We start from the raw sequence: 21739 nt of genomic DNA, 5'->3' as shown, positions 1-21739 counted from the left end.
ATGTGCATCTGTCAAGTATCACATGTCAACGTGATGCAGTATGTTTCACGTGGAATATTTGACATGTCTCTATGAAGTTATCACATGTGAAATGCTGTTTTTAACATGTGATATTTTGTTGTGATGCTTTCATATGTGGAATATATAAAAATCACAAGCCTACTGTTTCAAAATTGATAAAACACATGTCACCAAGGGAAAGTATGCATGCGATGTGTGTTTCACATGCGGGATTACATGTGAAACAGATTTTTCACATGTGATGTATGTCATTGTCGAATATGTGAAATTTGTTTAATTTTCCTGTGGTACAAATGTACTGTATAGAACAATCTACTGTGATATTTTCAGCTGATGTACCTTTCACATGTAAAATATTGAAAAATGTATCATGTGACCTGCAAGTGAATGTTAATGTGAACTTTTGTTTAAATGTGGAATATATGAGAAATATATGAGAGAAATGCAATTTCAAGATTGTATGTGTCTGACATGAGATAATAACCCTTACATATACTGTTAAGGGTCAAATTTGACCCATTTTACATTTGAGAGTGGTAAAAACACCCTATACACATTTCTTTTAGCTGGACTTTTCCTAGTGTCAACCACATTATACAAAAGTGGAAATAAGATACATATTTTCTTAAATTTGTGTGCATCTGATTTGCATTTTTGTATATGCAAATGTACAAATTTGACCCGTGTTTATTTAAAAACTTCAAAAATCAGCATCAAACATGTTGTTGTATTCTTCATGTTCTGTAATGTACATACAAGGTTTTAACAGTCCTGCTTTTTATTATTTTCAGCAATTGTCTTGATGGGTAATTTATGAATATGAATTGGTGAAGGGACTAATTATGAGTCAGAATATGAAAAGTATGTGAGGGTTAAATGTGAAACAGATGGTTTTTCGTATGTAATGTCTAAACATTTGACATTTGTGGAATATCTGAAAATCATATTTGCTTACATCACAAATTCACCACATTTTTTGGAGGTGTACATTTTCACATTGGATATCAAAACAAGCATTTGATCATGTGTAATCATGTTTGTTGAAATGCTAAATGTCTCTATAATGTGACAAATTAATTTCTTTTGTGATTTATTATAGTATGAAATTCTGAATCTATCTACAATCACAGGAAAACATGCACTTATAATTAGATTTTTTTTTTTAAAGAAATGTATGTTGAGATCACTGGATCAATATATCATCATTTCCAAGAATACACCTAAATACAGCTGTCTAGAAATGGTCATATTTTATCATTCTATTTCTTTGCATAATGTATTAATTTCACTTTGCACTTCCATCAAATTGTCTCCAGTGTCAGTAAATCCAGGCACATGATGCTGTTTGAAGCAACTGAAACTATTCTTGGTACACCACTCTCTGTGGTTGATCTATTTTGTCAGTGGCTATGAAAGCATTTTTTAGTTCTCCATTTGTGTGGCTCACATCCATCGACAACACTCGAACAATGCCCTCTTTTCTTGTATTTTCATTTATACCGTTCCTTTACCCTCCTCCATCTTCTGCAATTTATCCCCCACTCTCTCCATCATCCTGCCTCCTTCCTTAGTTACATATTGATTAGGTCCTTTAGTGTGTGTGTGTGTGTGTGTGTGTCTGTGTGTGTCTGTGTGTGTGTGTGCGTGTGTGCATACAAGACTGGTCCTGCTGTGGTCAATGAGGTCAACATGGTGGCCAGACAGACATCCCCACCCCCTTCATTTTTTGTTGATTTTTTTTTACCCCCTGCCTCCTCTGTCACCTCCTTCTCTCCATTCTTAGACTTAGCGAGGTTAGTCAGAGTAAAGGAAGTCTTGTGAACGACAACGTCAGCATCCTTCATGAACTCATCTAACAGCTCAGTTGATAGCAGCTGACAGAACATGAATGCCCTGGCTTGTGTGTACCCTTGTACCACGTCATGAGTTCAATGTGGTCATGTAGCAAGAAGCAGTTTCAGCCATGATTTTGTTGGAATGTCCTATTGAACCTCACAAATCCCCCAATTTCCTCACAGGAAGGTCAACACAGTTAAGTAGTCAGTTAGGGAAAGTGGACATTTTAAAGATCAATACAATTGTCCAAAACAGGCATTTATACTTTTTTTTTAAATGGTCAGGTGACATCCCTTGCCTCTCCAATCTTGTCTTTGCATTGAAAAAAAAAGAAAAGCAGCATGTTTTTCAAACACCACCTGACAGTGACCGCCCTCACTGACCCCTATGGCCGACAGACTCGCTGTCTGAGGGGAGGAGGGGGCACGATGGATGGGAGTGCAGGGGTCGATAGAGGCCATAAGGCAAAGATGGAGGGAGATGCAGACAGAGGAAGCTTAAAAGATGCAACACAAGAGGAAGGCGGCAGAGACAAAGCAGCGAAGCTCTTTGTATGTTTTCACTCACATATACGTCACATTGTTGTGGTAGGCACAATAAAACATCAACTCAAATATGGACTCAAGTTGAAATTCTTACTGAAGCTACCAGCCATTATTAGAGATGGTTTTATCTATTGTCTAAGAAGACACAAAAGCCTGGGTTTGATTTTATGTTTACATCAACAGATATTTACAGTTCAGCTGAGGCCAGGCTTGTGGTTTAGCTCTTGGAATGTTGATCTGTCTCTTCAAGTCAAGTCAATTTTATGAGAATAGCCCACTATCACAAATCACAAAATTGCCTCAGGGGGCTCCACAGTCTCTACCGCTAAACAACATCTCCTGTCCTTAGACCCTTGATTCAAATAAAGAGAAAATCCCCCAAAACACTCCTTAATGGAGAAGAAAATGAAAGAAACCTCATGAGGAGCAACAGAGGAGGAATCCCTTTCTCAGGAGGGACAGATTAGCAATAGATGTATCCATATTTGACAGATATTTGGAAGCCATTTTGACCCAATTAAGTTGCAGTACTGTGTCCCAACCACCAGGTGGAAAACCCTGAAAGCATAGGTTACAATTCCATTTGATTATTATTTATGTATCTCTGTCTTTATGAGTTGTTGCATCATAAATTTAAAAATGTTGGGAGGAAGAGGAGGCTGATTTTAATTATAGTTTTTTTAGTTGAAAAACAATTTCTGTGACTAAAAATACATCTGTCTGTTCTGGAGGATGCTATGCACCAAAGGGTATATTCTACCAGAGTTTCGATTCTGCCTTATTTTTATTGTTATTTTAAAATGATTTAAAATTATGATACAGTTTACACCTGAAAAGCAAAAACATATTATAACATACTCTTTATACCATTAATACATGTTGTCCACTGCACTGGACTGATACATAACTCCCTCAAAATAGCAAATATTGAAAAACGTTATTGGCATAATTTTTCACCTGTTTGACAGTAAAACATTTTTAAAAGTTACTCTGGGAGTGCCTCGTGGTCCAGTGGTTAGAGCGCATGCTACATGCCGCAGCGTCCCTGTTTCGAACCTGGCCAGGGACCTTTGCTGCAGGTTATTCCTCTCTCTCTCTCTCTCTCTCTCTCTCTCTCTCTCTCTCTCTCTCTCTCTCTCTCTCTCTCTCTCTCTCTCTCTCTCTCTCTCTCCTGTTTCCTGTCGGCCTCTGCTTAAATAAAGGCAAAAAAGCCCTAAAACAAATCTCAATAAAAGGAATGTTAATCTAAATAATGTTCATGCATAAAAGGGATGGAACACAAATTACAGAATACAGCATTGAATAGAATAACACAATTATAATGGATTTTACAATATATAGAATGTGCTGAGGAGGAAACCAAGTAGGTGGAATGTGGAAGATGGAATGAGGTTCTGACCCACCAGAACAGAGCAGGACCTGAGCCACATCACCTACATCAATATGTAGACGTGGAAAAGAGATAAGGGAAAGACATTTTTCACACAAGAGAGAGACATAAGGTGAGGCTAAACTCCTGCAGGATGGGAAACCAGATCCAAAACTTCAGAAAATGGCACAAACAGCCAAGGAAGCAGAGTAGTTCCATCAGGATAGGTTCTGGTCAAGCAAGAGATACCTAAGAGACAAGAGAGGACAGGAGGAAAAAATAGGGTGAAAGAGGGAGAGAGGAGGGAGTGGCACACAGCTCAGACACTCATGTGCTTGTGGAACAAACAAACAGAAGGTTAGAAACATGCAATGGTCAGAACAGTTGCAATAATCAATAATCTGGTGAGCAGGACAGCACTTAGCAAATTCATTGAGACGAAAACTGACCCACTGTGCAGTACAAGGTCACAAAGTACTCAATTGAAGGCAGCTAATTGTAGGTCAAGTCAAAAAGATTAGATTTAAGTTTAGATTTAAAGGGCTCAACATATTCAGATTGTCAGCAGGGAGGTTATTCCATAATAATGGGCTGATTGAAAAACGGCCCTCCTGTCTGCTGACCTCTTTTTAACTTTGGGTACACACAGGAGCCTTACAGGAGCAAACAGCTTGAGATGGAATATAAGGTTTAAGGAGATCATACAGGTACGATGGGGCATGCCCATGTAGGATTTTATAAATCATCAGAGGAACCTTACATCTCACATCGGTAGGAAGCTAATGAAGCGAGACAAGAATTGGTGTAGAAATTATACAGTCTATGGTTAAGTGACTGCCACACACGTGAAATCACAGTTATTGAGGGCTACTTACTTGATCAAACTGGAGTATGTGTTAAGCAAGGCCAACGACCAGCATCTCAGTTTTATCCAAATTCTGTAGGAAACCTAGTGACATCACATTTTTCACAGCAGATAAGAAGGCTTCTAATTTAGTGATTTGAGTATGATTTATTTTAATGACTACATAGAATTTGACCAAGAGGCGAAATATAAAGAAAGAAAAGGCAGAGGGCCAAGAACAGAGCTCTGAGATACTCCATATTTAACATCAGAGAATTTAGATGTAATATTATTATAGCAGACACACTGTGTTCTTACCAGATAAGAGGGACTTAACCCAAGAGAGGGCAAGTATACAGATAGTATAGCTAGATAGTATACAGTGATCAATGGTGTCAAAGGCTGCACTGAGATCCAGTAATAGAAGCACAGAGATGGAATCTGAATCAATAGCATGTAGAAGATCATTTACCACTGCAGTTAGAGCAGTTTCAGTGAAGTGACACACCCTGAAAGCCAATTAAAAGGCTTCATATAGATCATTTTCTTTCAGATGAGCTGGAAGTTGCTTAGACACAACTCTCTCTAGTATTTAAGAAAAGAATGGTAGATAAGAGAGTGGTCGATAGTTATTAAGAGACCCTGGATCGAAGCGTTGTTTCTTAAGTAGAGGTTTAACCACAGCAATCTTACAGCTTCTGGGGACAATGCCAGTAATAAGTAATAAATTAACAATATCTAGCACTGTGGATTGCAAGGACATTGGTTTGGCTTTAACTTTGGTAGTGACATACTACAACTTTATTAAAATAGGACTTGTATCATGTATAATAACTAGTATTGTTCTCAGATTTTAGGGAGATATTAACATGTTATTTAATTTATCTTTTAAAAAAATGTGTCATTTAGTGATGAGAATATACATGGATAATAACCAGTAGGTAATGTGCTACTATTCAAACCATCTGCTATCATCTCACCTGAAGCTCCATCCTTGCTGTGATTTATTGATTTTGGCTACAAAGCAAGTTTCCTGAACCATCTGGTCTATAAGATGCATGAAAATAATGAAAAAATGCCCTGCACCATTTCCAAAAGTTTAGATGTCATTATTTTTCAACCAATTATTTCAGCTCTAATCTTAACCCAATGCCACCAATATACCCTGCACAATACTTTGCATGATGATGATGATGTAAACAGAAAGCTCCAGAAAAGTTTCTGAATGGACCTTGAGGAGAGATTGTTTTGTTCAGTGACCCAAAACTGATGGCTATCATCAATTATTTAGGTTATTTGGTTTTCTTCTTCTTTCCTTTGTCACTTATTAATTCACTACCGAGCAGGATTATAGTAATTACTCAGCTTTTTTTGAATGTGTTCTTTCAGTAGAAATTTTTTTTTAGAAATGAAATGAAACAGAGCTCCCAACATCAGAGAGCAGATGTTGAAGTGATTCTGAGGCTCCATTTTCAGATTGTTGAACTCTCCCACTAGTAGCACTTAATCAAGTGAGTGCTAAAATCATTGTAGAATAAAACAATCTTACTTTCAGCAGACTAGCTGATTTTGTATTGTATTGTATATTATATTGTATTGTATATGAGGGTGTGGAATTGTGGTTAAAAACCAACATCCAGTGCAATTAAACCTACAGATGACAGAGAGTCCTCAAAGCCTTTACATGCTAAGGCCAAATTTTGCTGGGCCTGGGCTCATACATTATTTTGCAACACACTGCCCTCTGGTGGCAAAACATAACAACAACACCAGTCTTTGGACAGGCCGATCAGTAATCCAGTAGCAGTCAGCTCACTATTGAAAACCGCAGGCTGGCCCCTGACCTGTGACTTCCTCCAGGTGACATTTGATAGCCCCTGTTGGTGAGTCATATTAGCAACATCATGAGTCACCTTTGACCCCATTATGGCTTAATCTTCTTCTTGACTTGGTTGGGTTATCAGTCCAGGAGGTCACAGTAACTGTGAGACTCCCTGTCAGGGTATTTGTAGAAACAATCAAGTGATTAATTAATTTACAGAGGTGCCGAGAGACATACTGTACCTGCAATAATCATGTCACTGCATTCTTACACTCTTTAACATTAAGCACAAATGTAAAGGTAAATAAGTACATTTACTCAAGTACTATATCAATGGTACTTCATATACTGGACTATACTTTCTCTCCCCTGCATTTATTTGTGTAGCAAGATCTTGTGTTTCCATTTTTCCTACCTAATTAATCATCTCAGAACCCCCCAGATTTGTCTTGTGACCCTTTGGAGGGGCCTGACCTCTAGGTTGCAAACCAGTGAACTGAACTACCTAACAATTCTGTAAGTAACACGATCTTGAGCTGCCACAACAGAAAAATGATTCCTATTCATTGGTGCATGAGTATAAACATAATAATATATCAGTTGCAGGAGCCATTTATCTGCAGAGTGAAGTACTCTTACCCTTTATGAGCTAATTATACTTCAGTACCTTACCAAAGTAGGAATTTAAATGAAGGAATTGGGGACCAAATCCACAGTCTTCTATCTGCACAATATTTGATTTAGAGTTTATCTAAAGCTAATGTGAAACCTCAGGCATCCAAATTAGTCAAATCAAGCATTTTCTCAATAAAGAAATACTGCCGGGGAAACGGAAATGGGGAATACTGTACTAAAAAGACTATCTTTAGAAGTTATCCACTTCACTTGTCTCGCTGCTGAAATCTCATATTAGCTTCAGATAAACCTGCTTTTATTATATTCATAGTATTTTGTTTACATCACAGATGAGAAACCCGGTATCTCTGCTTTAAATGATACTAATGAGATCCAGTTTTCTGGTAGTGGGGGCTTGCTCTCATTTCCAGCTGAGCATTTGTCGATGAACCCAGTTTAGCTTCAACAGTGTCCTGGAGAAGTACTTCAGCCAGCAAAATTGAATCTCACAAATCTGGGAAAGATGGTATCTTGGTTTGAGAGAGCAGGATAGTTATGACACATAACTTGGATATTCCAAACTCATAATTTATTGAAACACATTCAATGTAATCCCACATAAAGCATCTAAAGTAATAAATTGGTAAATATCAGGTTTTAGTGTCAGCTGCTCAGATTTAAAGTGTAGAAAGACACAATTTTAACAAGCTCAGGTGCAAAAAGTAGAAAGTGTAACAGGGGGCTATATGGTAAAATAATAAATTAAAAGGTACAGTGTGTAGAATTTAGCGGCATCTAGTGGAACGGACTTGGCAGATATGGACAATAATATTCATATATTAGTATTATTGAATTATTATTGAGTTTGTTCCTTGGTGGGAGGGCCCCGGGGGTGGATGAGATCCGCCCCGAGTTTTTCAAGGCCCTGGATGTTGAGGGGCTGTCATGGTTGACACAACTCTGCAACACTGCGTGGACATCGGGGGCAGTGTCCCTGGATTGGCAGACTGGGGTGGTGGTACCTCTTTTTAAGAAGGGGGACCGGATGGTGTGTTCCAACTACAGGGGAATCACACTCTTCAGCCTCCCTGGTAAGGTCTATTCGAGGGTGCTGGAGAGGAGGGTCCGCCGGATAGTCGAACCTCGGATTCAGGAGGAGCAGTGTGGTTTTCGTCTAGGCCGTGGAACTGTGGACCAGCTCTACACCCTCTGCAGGATCCTTGAGGGTGCATGGGAGTTTGCCTAACCAGTCTACATGTGTTTTGTGGACTTGGAGAAGGCATTCGACTGTGTCCCTCGGGGAGTCCTGTGGGGGGTTCTCGGGGAATACGGGGTATCGGACCCCCTGATAAGGGCCATCCGTTGCCTATATGACCGATGTAAGAGCTTGGTCCGCATTGCCGGTAATAAGTCGGACTTGTTTCCAGTGAGGGTTGGACTCCGCCAGGGCTGCCCTTTGTCACCAATCCTGTTCATAATTTTTATGGACAGGATTTCTAGGCGCAGCCAGGGTGTGGAGGGGGTCCGGTTTGGTGACCTCAGGATTGGGTCACTGCTTTTTGCGGATGATGTGGTCCTGTTGGCTTCATCAGACCATGACCTCCAACTCTCACTGGATAGGTTCGCAGCCGAGTGTGAAGCGGCCGGGATGAGATTCAGCACCTCCAAATCCGAGTCCATGGTCCTCAACTGGAAAAGGGTGGAGTGCACTCTCCGGGTCGGGGATGAGATCCTGCCCCAAGTGGAGGAGTTCAAGTACCTCAGGGTCTTGTTTACGAGTGAGGGAAGGATGGAGCGTGAGACGACAGGCGGATCGGTGCGGCGTCTGCAGTAATGCGGACTCTGCACAGATCCGTCGTGGTGAAGAGACCTATGGTCATGAGCTTTGGGTAGTGACCGAAAGAACAAGATCACGGGTACAAGCGGCCAAAATGAGCTTCCTCCGTAGGGTGGCTGGGCTCTCCCTTAGAGATAGGGTGAGAAGCTCAGTTATCCGGAGGGAGCTCGGAGTAGACCCGCTGCTCCTCCGCCTTGAGAGGAGCCAGATGAGGTGGCTCGGGCATCTAATTAGGATGCCTCCCGGACGCCTCCCTGGTGAGGTGTTCAGGGCACGTCCCACTGGTAGGAGACCCCGGGGAAGACCCAGGACACGCTGGAGAGACTATGTCTCTCGGCTGGCCTGGGAACGTCTCGGGATGCCCCGGGAAGAGCTGGACGAAGTGGCTGGGGAGAGGGAAGTCTGGGCTTCCCTGCTTAGGCTGCTGCCCCCGCAACCCGACCCCTGATAAGCGGAAGAGGATGGGACGGGACGGGTATTGAGTTTGAATTGGTGTACAATTCCATGAAGATTAGTTTGTGTTTTTTGTTACCTTAGAATGAGCCTTTATATCTACATAGGGAGTCCACAGAGGACATGTTGCACTGCAATGTTTCTACAGTAGCCCATAAAGGACACACCAAACACTTACTCTATAAAAAGGGGCTTTTGTGAGTTTCGTGGCTACCGTATGTACAATTCAACTTTAATTTGTGATGCCTACATTGCTACTTTATTGCTTTATGTAGTTCCACTCAAAGGTTTTTATGGTTTCGTTATTGGAGTTGAGAGATGAGTGAGACAAAACAATTGAGAGACGTCTGGCTTCAGCTTACAGATTTATTGACACACATATTGACATGGTAGAAATTATTCAAAAAACTTCCTGTTAAAGAAAAAAAACATGTTGCAATTAAAACAAATCTGAGTGTTTCCTTTTTCGCTGAGAGTCTGGACAATTCATATCTGGTACATATTAAGCTAAAAGTGGTTTGTAGAATCCAGTACTGCATGAAAATGAGACTAATTTTGTCGTTACTGAGTGAAAAGTCTGCTCCACACAACACTTAAGCTTGAGTCTGTTCCTCCTTCAATGATTCTATTTGGCTCTCTTCAATGACACTGTCCTCTTTCATCACTACTACGTTCGTTTCTTTCTCTTCCTCTTCCACCTTCAGCGGTAACCACGACTCTTTGTGCAACCTCTCATTCCTCTCCACCTCCTGAACAGTAGGTGTCGATGTTACCCTCATGTGCTCGGGCAGCTGCTTGAACTCCTCCTCGTTCACGTCGAAGTCCTTCATCTTTGAGTCCAGGATCCACCAGCGGCCAGCAAAGCCAACGTCCAGCAATCGTCCGGGGAGCTCCCTCCAAGGTACTGACAGGTTGGAGCACTGGGCTTCGTACAGCGTGGTGTCAGGGTCATAGTCAGCATGGTAAACCAGAGACAGGAGACCTAGACTGGCGTGGCGCAGCCGGCCATCATTGCGAAGTTTGACAAGATTCTGTACGTGGCCATCGGAGGCTCCGTTCCGGATCCATGGGGACAGCAGACCCAGTTGATTGGAGTACTCCAGCAAAGTGGCAGTAAAGGATGAGTCATCTGGTCTGGTGTAGAAACAGGCACCGACCCCGCCTAGCAGAGACACGTATACTGAGGCTTTCACCGGTCGCTCCCAGGCACCAACAAATATCTCCCGAACCGCCTCTTTGTAGTCTGAGACCAAGCTGCGACACCATACACCTGAAGACACAAGAGAAGAAACTTAGTCCTGCATGGGCTCCTAAACACACATCACTAGGGACCTGAGGGCTTTCAATTCAAACACTTAAGCCAATATTATACATACACTATATAAATATAAATATAATATGTAATCCCACAAACAACAACAGCCAAATGTGGAGCTGCAACAATCAGCCGATCAACAGAAAATTAATCAGTGACTATTTTGATAATTGATTAATCGTCTGACTTTTATTCACTGTTTTCAGCCACACAAATGTGATAAATTGTAATGTGTTTCTTTGTCACACATAACAGTAAACTGAATATCTTAGTTTTGGGCTGTTTGTCAGACAAAACAAGACATTTGAAGACATCAGCTTGAAAAATTAAAACAGTAATTTTTCACTATTTTCTAACACTATATTGACAAAACAACTGATTACTTTCAACATGCAGCTTCAGGCGTGTGTCTTTGTTGTATGTAATGTTTTGCTATTCAGACAGCTATGAGTGTGAGTATGTTTTCCAGGAATAGCATGTGACATACAGCAGGGTTTTCATTTTAACTGATGGAGGTGTTTGCTAGTGGCACCAACTGAATAGACTGAAACAGGAGGGCTGGACACCAGGTTGGAGTTAAAACAACAGTCAGGAGCCCACATTGATATTATGAACATGTTTTTCTTGCTGTAATCATTCCTCCTGTTCATACTGACCATTAGAAGATTCCTTCATAATGTACTAACAATGGAAGTGATGGAGGACAAAATCCACAGTCCTCCTTCTGTGCAGAAATGTATTGTGTAATTCAGTAATTCGTTTATAAAACAGTGTTAAGCTTTTCGTGTAATCTAGTATAGGTCAACCACTGGTGTATGGTATAGTAGTAGTAGTGGTAGTAGTATAGTAGTGGTGCTCAGTTTCTCACCAGCTTTACTGTTCTTCAGTCTCTCCCAGCGGCTGGTCGAGGCGGGAGTAGCGGGAGAAGCTGCTGCCTCTGCCGCAACACACAGCAGCCTCCTCGCTATAAACGACGAAGACATTTCAGCTGCTTTTCACTCTCCTGCCTCCTGTCACCTTCACACTATCATCCCCGTGGTCGCTCAGCCGGGGTAGAAAGGAAATGGCGTCCGGGCGGTGGGTCGATGTTATTCTTCCGACAGATAGTGCTACCTCGGAAAAGTTCCGCTTGCTGTTACGCTTTACCAGATAATTATGAAATAGGTGGATTAGTTATAGAATGATTAAAAATATGTATTTAGCTGTGATTTCTTTTTTTTTTTTTACATAACTACACAATATACAGTACGCGTTTTTTTCTCACAAATAAACATAGGATTAAAGTAAAGTGACACTATCAAGTGAAAAGCAGTATAAAGTATTATCTAATGAAACTATCATAAATCTAAAGTCACCAATTTTACTCTTGTACATGATGTTACTATTATTTTACCATATTTTTGTGGGCATATTTTTTACTTCTATTGTTTTTTTTACTTACTTGTTCAGTATTCATTATTCTTTTTTATTGACCCTGTTCTATTTTCACTATCCATTTTGCTTCTGCAATAATGAAAATATCCCCTTTGAATCCTAGATATTTTTTTTTTAAATAATGATGATGATTATGATTATTATCAAATTCTAAATACATTTTTTTCTATTCTATTTTAGCCACTGTGAGCTTAAATAACGCACGCTTTTTTAAAATGTATTTCATTTAAATTTGAGTTTTAAAAAACACGTTAGCACAACGAAGTACCCAAATAAATAAATACATTTTAAAAATCGAGGTCCCTCCGCTGCGCGCATGCGTAGTTCGCGTGTCGCAAGAAACGGCTGCTCACGTGACGGCTTTGTTTACGTGGTGACGTGTACCCGGATGACATGTTAGCTGGACTAACCGGGGACCGGAGCCACGTTAGTTCTGAGAAACAGGCTGTATGAGACTTTTGTTCTTTTCTGACAGTTTATTCTATGTGTAGCCTACTTACATGAATCGTGTCGTTACATATTTACATTAACTGCCTTTAACATAGTCAAACACATGCTGAACAGGAGCTAGTTTAGCTTGTATTAGCTGTCACGCCATCATCATCAGAGACATCCTGCAGCGGACAGGTCGGTGGGCTTAACATATGCTGTACTGATCATCACTGCTACACTGATAAGTCCACGGCAGAGTGGCTTACCTGTACTAATACTATACGTAGAAAATGACGGATAAGCTATATGGTTGTTGCTGTCATCTTCTTATAGGTCTTACATGAGGTTGCTGTTTGTCCACTAAAGAAATGGCCAGTCCTAATGATCTACAGTTCCAAGGTAAATACAAACTCATTAAAATCACTCTCACCTTCATTAAAAGATAGGGTTCACAATTTTAAAGTGTGTCTTAAACCATCAATCAGGTGTTCATATGAACAGTAAAGAGGTTTTCCTCTCTGTAATCATTCCTCCTGTTCATACTGACTACTGAAAGATCTCCTTCAAATGTGCTTTCAATGGAAGTGATGGAGGACTAAATACACTTCATTTAAAAGTAGATGATCACCTTTTATTCAGCTTCAGCAGTCTGAGTTATTCATATCAAGTGATATCTGACACATTTACAGTCTTTTTAGCATCAAATTCCCTCTTAGTGTTTCCTGTTGAGCTGTGGTGGAAGTATAGTAACATTTATGGACATGTCGGCATGCAGCAGTGCAGCAGCTTCTCTGGCTCCCAGCTCTGATTTTATTGTTTTATTACTGCTGTTATCTAAAGCGAGACTTGAGTACCTAATTTTGTTCCCTTTCATGTACCAACATGTTCTGGAATGACAATTATCCTTGAAATTTCAGATTCATTTCTTACACAGAAGGAGGACAGTGGATTTAGTCCCCCATCACTTACATTATAAGTACATTATGAAGGGATCTTCTAATAGTCAGTATGAACAGGAAGAATGATTACAGCAAGACAGACTTGAAAAACTTAGTCATTGGCCTTTAATGATGCCCTGAGGTGGTTTTCCTTCTCTCTCCCTGTAGCAGTTTGTTCTCTGTGTGCTTTGTCATGAACATGTGATTATTTTGATCTTATCTTTCACTGAACTCTCACTTCTTTTTGTGGCTTCTCCTGCCTGCATTACTAAGCACATGTCCTCCTTGCAGACTCTGGGTTTGTGGTTGTGCTTTAATCAAAACATATTTGTTAGACAATGTGTTTCCTCTTTTTAGCACTGAAAATGAACATAGGCCAATGTGACGCCTTTTCAGCATAATTAGACAGAAATCTGTGTGAGAAGTTGAGTTGAAGGAAAACCATGCAGTGAGTCTCTGATGTAGTAAGTTAAAGACATGTTCAGTCAAATGATCACAGTGCAGATCCTCACATGCTAAATATCAAAGGTACCAATCATTTCTACAGCAGCTTTCATACAGGTTAATGTAGTTCAAAGTGCTTCACAGTTGATTGACAAACTGATAATAAGACAGAACAAGTGACAACATAAAGAAAAGGAAGAAAAGCAAAGAAGAAATTACAGAAAAATTGAGACCAATGCATGCAAAAGAAAATAAGAATGATATACAAAAAATTAAAAAATTGAAATAAAGTATAATAAAGAGGATAAAAAAATAAATATAAATAAGAGAGTAAGAGAAAAAGTGTATTGGAGTAAAAAAAAAAAAACAAGGTTAAAATAAATTAAAAAATACAAAATAAAATAAAAGAGATCATTTTTAATAAAAGTTAGACTAAAAACCAGGTTAAAAAAGAGATGGGAAGACAAAAGAAACAGATGAATAAAATCACATCTATACACACAGGGTGAAAGAGTCTCATATAGTAGGAACAAATCCTATGTATGGAGCATCAGTGATAAATGAAGTAAATAAAAAAGGTATTATAATAATAATAAATAATAATAAAGTAAAGGAAGGGAATGTATCAATTGTGAGATGTCTAAACTACACAGTGTTATATCAGCTTGTATATTATTTTGTATATTTGCCATTACTGTTAAGTGAGGTGCTTTTAATAATTAGATGTACAAACTGCACAATCACTTCAATATACTGTTGAAAGTTATGTTTTAGTTTTGTCAGATACAATCCAGGTTGATGGAGAGGATATTTGACTTCCATTATTGAGTTATTGTTTAAGTGAGGAATAACACAAAAACCTCCGGTGCAGTGACATCTAGTGGCAGGAGATGGTTACTATGTATCATGTAATCCTTTTTCAGCGGTAGTTTTTGCTGTTCTACATGAAATTGGTTGTATTTCATGTAGAGCTGCAATAATCAGTCAACAACAGATTATTAATCATTTGGTATTTTAAAGCAAAAAAAGCAAGAAATAGTCTAGGGATTTTAAAATTCTCTGTGAACATCTTAGTGAATCCTAACCCTGTTATAGCCAGGATGAGGATTGATTTTGTAGCCCAATGTGATAATAAATTGTATATCTTTGGATTTTGGACTGTTGGTTAAACAAAACAATCAATTTGAGGATTTCTCTTTGGGCTTTAGAAAACAGCCCTCTCTCAGTGCTATTATATTATTATTATATCAGTGATATAAAATTATCTTTAAATGACAATAACATTGTTCATCGCAACTCATTCTGAGACAATATATGGTTCAATAAAAGTAGTTATCGTGACAGGTCTATTATTAATCACTCATTCTTATTGAAATTTGAGTCATATTACAGTAGAATATCAAACAGATAAATCTAGCTACCCTCCTCAATCCTACCCATACCCCCACCTGCTGTGTTCTTAAACCACTTTGATTGAATCTGTCTCAGCTCACAACTACATCACCACTCAAAGATCCTGTAACTTCAACAAAAAAAGCTGACTCACTCAACTCAAATGCTCAAAACCGCCCGTCCTTTATTTTAATGTATTTGCTCATACTCCCTCATCAGCCAATAGAAAACAAGTGGATTACCTGAATACTGACTCCCATTCTCTCCTGATATGTGTGTGTAGAGTTTGAGGAGGCAGCAGAGCTGTTGTCTGCAGACCCGGGGGCGTCCACACTCGGTATATCTGCCTCAAACACCGTCACCACAGCAGCAGGAGGAGGAGGAGGAACAGGAGGAGGAGAAGATGTGAAATTAGACCTTTCAGAAGATGAGGAGGGTCAGGAGGAGAGCTCAGAGGTGAGTTTCTGTGTATGGAGACTTCCTGTATGTCACCACAACACTTGTTAAGAGTCCTAATGCTTTGAGTCTACAACAGCTGAGAGATTGGTGTGTGCTTTCAGCTCTTAGGAGGACAGAAACCAACTGGAGGCTTCTGGACCTTTGAGTACTATCAGTCATTCTTCAATGTGGACACAATGCAGGTATTTAAAAAACAAAAATAAACAAAGCCCAGAGACATATTTCATCACAGCAGCTGGTTTTAGTTTGGATTGTGCTTGTGATGCAGGTTCTGGACAGAGTGAAAGGCTCAGTAATGCCGTTACCTGGAAGAAACTTCATCAAACACCACCTCAGGAGTAATCCAGATCTGTACGGTAAGCCAGGAGAGACAATATTCACCTACATTTATTGTAGCATATATGCAGATGGCTTCTTCATGTCTGGTTTATAATTCACTATATTGTCTTGTTAGCACATTTTAGCATATTTGAAGTGTTGATAATGTTCAGTATTTGTCTACAATTTCTCATATGAACTTTCCTCTATGAAGATATACATTTTTCATATTATTGTATTAACTATGTTGTGATTGATTATCTGTTTCTATAACAGCATCCAGTTATGGATATGAATAACTGGACGTTATTCAATTTGTATTTATTAGCTCATAAATACCAAGTAGAGGGATGTTTTTCTTTAATGTATTATACATGATGTACTAGTATTTTTGTAGAAGTATTACTCATTATTCATGAGAAGCACTTTGTGATATTCTGCTTGAGAAAGGAGTCATATAAAAAATGTACTTACTTACTCGCTTCCTTACAGCAGTTACTTACTCTCTTACTTACTTAAATATAGCATTTGGTATAAGTTGCCTCAGATGGTCTTCAATCATAAAGTATCTGTGAATCCTTTGGTCTTCTTCGTTTATAATGTTGGAGGTCTGTTTATTATGTTGAAACAGTAACTTATGGACTCTTGTATTTATACTTTCTATTTTTTCTTTTTTATATTTAATATTCTATATTCTTACCATCCTAATGATGGATCATCATCTGTAGTGTTCTTGATAAAATACTGGAGCTCTAGTTTGTTGCTAATATAACAGATTACATGCTTACTTACTCATTTAATTTACTCATTTTCTTCAGGTACTGTTTAGGTACTTTTACTTTTTTTTTTACTTTTAGGTTATTTATTATTATTATTATTTATTTTCAGCACTTTCGTACTTACTAACTGTCCTTAGTGACCATCTGTCTTTTTTTCAGATAAAATAATTCTAATTCTAAACACACAGAATCATTTGTTTATTTTTTTAGCATATCCTCTTATCTCCTCGCAATTTGAATATATCTGAGTGGTTATATGGGAGTGTTGATCTTTATTGTGGTTTTTATGTGATTTCTGAAGTTAGTACTGTTTACAGTGTCAAGGAAAGATATTGTGCCACATGTTGTTTTGGTGGATTTTAGATGTGGGCACATTCAGTTGTAATAATTGGGTCGCCTTTTGTGCTTATTGTTCCACCTGTCAAACACTGCATTACATGTCTGCTGAAGCCATTTGTTAAACTTCCAGCACGGTTTAGTTTACAGATTTTGCACTTTTTGTCTTCCATACCCATTCTAAAAATATATTAAGCTACACAGCTGGACTGTAAGCTGCTTTTTTATTGTGCAAAGTAGTTGTAAGAAAGCTCAGCTGTTGAAAACTTAAGCAGTAGTGTAATATCGACATTTGAAGGTCACTGCAGTATTTGGCTGAGTCAGTCGCATTGTAGCATTAATCCGTTTTGGAGTTAGGAAAGGTAGGAAATGTAAATGTGTGTGTGTGTGTATTTCTGCAGGTCCATTCTGGATCTGTGTGACTCTCGTATTCTCCGTAGCGATCAGTGGGAATCTATCCACATTCCTCAGTGAGATGGGAAACCCTTCATACCACTACAGACCACAGTTCCACAGAGGTCAGTCCTCTACTAGTCAACCCGAACATTAGTAATGCTCTGTCCATGTGACATCATGTTTTTGTTCTGTCCAAATCTCACGACTCAGCAAAAACATTACTTCACCTCTGAATCTTAACTTCTCGTCTCTTGTGCTCGCAGTAACGATAGCTGCTGTAGTGATCTTCATGTACGCCTGGTTGGTGCCGATTGGTTTGTGGGGTTTCCTGACGTGGCGGCAAGGGACTGAGAGGCAGATTGGAGGCTACTCCTTCCTGGAGACCGTGTGCGTCTATGGCTACTCCCTCTTTATCTACATCCCCACCTCGGTGAGCCCATCCACTCTCCTGAGCTTCAATTCTACTATCATCAATTGATCTCATGATCACGATAAGCTTATACAGACAAATTATACAGACAGAGAGCATTATGTGTTGTTGTTCTGTTTTGCGTTCATACCACAAACAAACCACACCAGTATTTGCTTGCAACAGGACCAACATCCCCTTTTTTCAGGGGGTACCAGAGAGTCTCACACAAGCCTGAATAAGCAAACACACCAGGATCATCAGGAACATCACAACAACTCTTGTCTTCTACAGGTTTTGTGGATCATCCCATTTGAGTGGCTGCGCTGGACACTGATCCTGATCGCCATGGTGATATCCGGCTCAGTCCTGGTCCTCACCTTTTGGCCCGTTGTCCGTGACGACACCAAGGTGATGGCAATCGCTACAGTTGTGACCATAGTGGTTTTGCACACGCTGCTGGCCATCGGCTGCAAGGTGAGTGAGCTGCGTGGATCTATAGCTTCAGATATCAGATATCACATGTTTCACCTCAAGTGGAGAGTTGATGTCTTCTCTTTTCTTTCAGATGTACTTCTTCCAGACAGCAGTACATGTCCCAACGCCGACCTCTACAACCCCACCAATTCACATAACATTAACCACCAAATCCCACTGACCAATAAGAAGCAGGAGTGGCGTTAGGTGTCTTGTGTCACCTGGAATCACATGCAGATATAAAAATCATGAACAGACACGACCGATTGAGGCAATGTTTATTATTGCCGTCGTGTGATGTGTTCTGTGCTACCCTGATGGAAGTATTGAGATGGGTGTGTGAGTGTGTGAGTGTGTGTGTGTATGTGTATGTGGTCGTCCGTCTATCTAATTTATCCCGAGGTTGGTTCTACTGTGACTGAAGTAGCACGTGTTCACTGCAATAACTGTAGATTTCGACTGTGATGTTTTCAGGATGTGGTGCATCTCAGCGGTCTGGCACGGCTCCCTCAATGCTGTGATTCCCCCTCGGTTCATCAGCAAGATTCAAACACAAGCTGAAAAACAGAAAGGGTTAACAAAGATTCATCAAGTCACAATATGAAACCCATGTTGTTGATAATTATTACTTTGTGTGAGATATTAGATGAGCAACCAAGAAAATGACAAAGCCCCTTGTGTGCATGATCTTGCTCCTCATACGTCTTCCACCATACTGACTTAATTAGATTCTTTTTCATTAATTTTCATTGGATTAATCTGATCACTTTCATTTAAAAAAAATATGAATCAGAATTGTGTGGAATTTCATTAAGATTGTTAACGATTTTTCAGACAACAGACATTTTGACTTTCCAGTAAAGCACCTGGGAAACTAATAACATTAACGATAGCTCTGTTCTATTGAAATGTCCCTGTAAACCATGTCTGTACACACTTAGTCTAATCAGGTTTCAGTTTGTAGTGTTCACACTGGGAAAGTGACAAAACACAGGATACTGTAATCAGAATGTATATATGCATACTAAAAAACCTTGAGTGTACTGTTGATGTACACTACTCTCCCACAAGGGTCAAATTACTTTGTACACCACACATATTTCATTATTACCTGCATATAAAACAGCAAACTATGTTGATTTCCTGTAAACTAACTGCAAAAAACAGTATACTTTAAATATATATATGGTATATACTATAGATAGTCAGTATGTAGTATAGAATAGTACAGCTGGTATGACTGGGATTCTGTAATTCAACCATCCATCGTGTTATTAATCTGTGATTCACTGTTGCTATGAAACGTTGTGCAGAACCTCATGCTCAACGTTTTGTGATTATCTCAACTATTGTCAAGCATAATCCTCAAACTAACAGCACTCATATTTGAGGGCCATAAACTTAACATTTAACAGGTGCTTTCTCTCTCATCAGCTTTCAGCAGCTGTTAACAGATCTTATGGTTCAAAACACTGAACCTTGAATGTATCCCTATGAAGCCGCTCACTTCAGCCACATATGTGGGTGAGGAAGCCGTTCCAGACTGTAGCAGAAGGTGATGAATGTGTTCATTCGGTATAAAACTGCAAAACTCTTGCTGATGCACCACATCACTTCTCCTACCTGTAAGAATCATGAAGAGCTCAGCCTCTTAACCTCCACTCACTTAATGACTTCAGTCGCTTTATATAAATAGATGATTTATTGTAAATTGAAGGAACAAGGTTTACATCTGCGGAACTATTTATTCCCTACTGTGATGCTGTTTAGGGGCTTTTGTTAATAAACTTAAGGAGTCTTTAACTGAATGTTTGTCTTTTATTTCTGAGATCATTTTTTGTGGTCGTGCTATCTGAAGATAAACTGTGTAATGCTCTGTATCATTGTGATGCAGTGTGAATGAAAACATTTGTAAAATATTAAGGATATTAATCATTAACAGAAGCAAACTTACCATATGAGCCACAGATGACAAGAGCAGAGGAGTCACCCACGCAAAGCACCATTTGTCTCAACCTGACTCAACAGTCAGTTGGAGGGCTTTTTGGAAATTAAGATCTCAGCTTTGAAAATGTTCACCGCCTGTTTCTTTGTCATCCTTGATAACAACATGAGATCAGCCTTTTAACTCCCACTGCAGCTGAGTCAGAGAAGCCGTCCCACTTTAGCTGAAAATATGACTGAAAAACAGGAGATGGGGATTGAGGGAAACAGCCACACTCAAATTCAGCAAGCTGATCCAACTTTAACAGGACTTTGGTTCTTGTTATTTCATTGTAGTGTTGGACTTAAAAGGCTGGGGACACAAAAATGAGGATGTGACTTGACTCAAGATTTGAAAGCAACAACTTTAAGTTTCAACTTTCTGGTGAACCCCTGAAATAGTACAGCTGACTTGAACTTGTCTCAACTTACTCATGACTTCACTTGGACTTGTGTCGACTGTCTCGAGACTTGTCTTAGCTGACCTTAGTGTTCATCTGAAAGGAGGGTTGGCCTAAATTAAACGTCAGTTAAATTTAAGGGACTGAAGTGTTGGCAGTGGACAGTGGGTTATGTGGGTTATGTGGGTTATGGTTTCTTAACCATTTAGCAGTTCACCTGGTCCCTGATATGAGCACAGAGGTCTTTTTTTGAAAGTCAGCTCTCCAGAGACCCATCTAAGAGAGATGCTAGGTCTATTTTAGCACAGTAGACAAGGTAACCTCTTTAAGACTAATGGACCACATTTACATCAGCTCCTATAAGTGACCTAATTCACTTTTTTTGGTACAAACGATATTCTTGTTGGGGATAGAATGCTGAAATTCAGCACATCGCAATGACGATGAAAATTCGATTAATCGTGCAGGCCTATGCTGAATCTGCTGTTTTTAGATCTGTTTAGGGACACATTCTTATGGAAACAGGCAACAGATATCGGTGCACTAAAATAAATAATCTATTTGTTGTATTAGGTTGCAGAACGAGAAGACAGACGATATGTTCGACCTGGTAAAATCCTATAACAAAACAAAATCAATAACATGATGGCAGAGACAGCTTAGATAGCCAGACACCTCACATAGGCTATTTAACTATTATACATATTAATCGTCTCCATTTAGAGACATGAAAGACTCACGAAGATTGTTACTTGAAATATAACATAAGACTTCTTTTGATAAGACATGTCTGTACTTGTCTTGACTGAACTGTATTCGTTCAAATGAGATTAGGTAGCAAATTAGAAGACAGACGTCACATTCATTCAGAGGGCCGATTACAA

General features: G+C 39.3%; 3 protein-coding genes across 4 annotated transcripts in view; 2 read left to right on the top strand and 1 right to left on the bottom strand.

Moving 5' to 3' along the window:
• Nucleotides 1-21739, top strand: part of LOC128379506 (uncharacterized) — a 388452-nt gene that overhangs the window by 281694 nt on the left and 85019 nt on the right. The window lies entirely within an intron of this gene.
• On the bottom strand, nucleotides 9695-11695 carry timm29 (translocase of inner mitochondrial membrane 29). Its single transcript, XM_053339142.1, has 2 exons — nucleotides 11526-11695; nucleotides 9695-10612 (listed from the first exon to the last, which is right to left on the bottom strand). Exons 1-2 carry the CDS (start codon nucleotides 11638-11640, stop codon nucleotides 9936-9938), a joined length of 792 nt encoding a protein of 263 aa, XP_053195117.1. The 5' UTR covers nucleotides 11641-11695; the 3' UTR covers nucleotides 9695-9935.
• On the top strand, nucleotides 12501-20109 carry yipf2 (Yip1 domain family, member 2). 2 transcript variants are annotated; one of them, XM_053339137.1, is made up of 9 exons: nucleotides 12501-12718; nucleotides 12857-12922; nucleotides 15581-15753; nucleotides 15858-15938; nucleotides 16025-16112; nucleotides 17591-17707; nucleotides 17849-18015; nucleotides 18289-18471; nucleotides 18563-20109. In XM_053339137.1, exons 2-9 carry the CDS (start codon nucleotides 12892-12894, stop codon nucleotides 18650-18652), a joined length of 930 nt encoding a protein of 309 aa, XP_053195112.1. In that variant the 5' UTR covers nucleotides 12501-12718; nucleotides 12857-12891; the 3' UTR covers nucleotides 18653-20109. The 2 variants fall into 2 exon arrangements, with proteins under 2 accessions (XP_053195112.1, XP_053195113.1); XM_053339138.1 differs by having other exon boundaries at nucleotides 12501-12722.

The sequence above is a fragment of the Scomber japonicus genome, chromosome 18 (assembly GCF_027409825.1).
Source record: "Scomber japonicus isolate fScoJap1 chromosome 18, fScoJap1.pri, whole genome shotgun sequence".
NCBI classification, from domain to species: Eukaryota; Metazoa; Chordata; class Actinopteri; order Scombriformes; family Scombridae; genus Scomber; species Scomber japonicus.
Note: the sequence above shows the minus strand (reverse complement) of the source record. Positions and strands in the feature narration are given on the sequence as shown.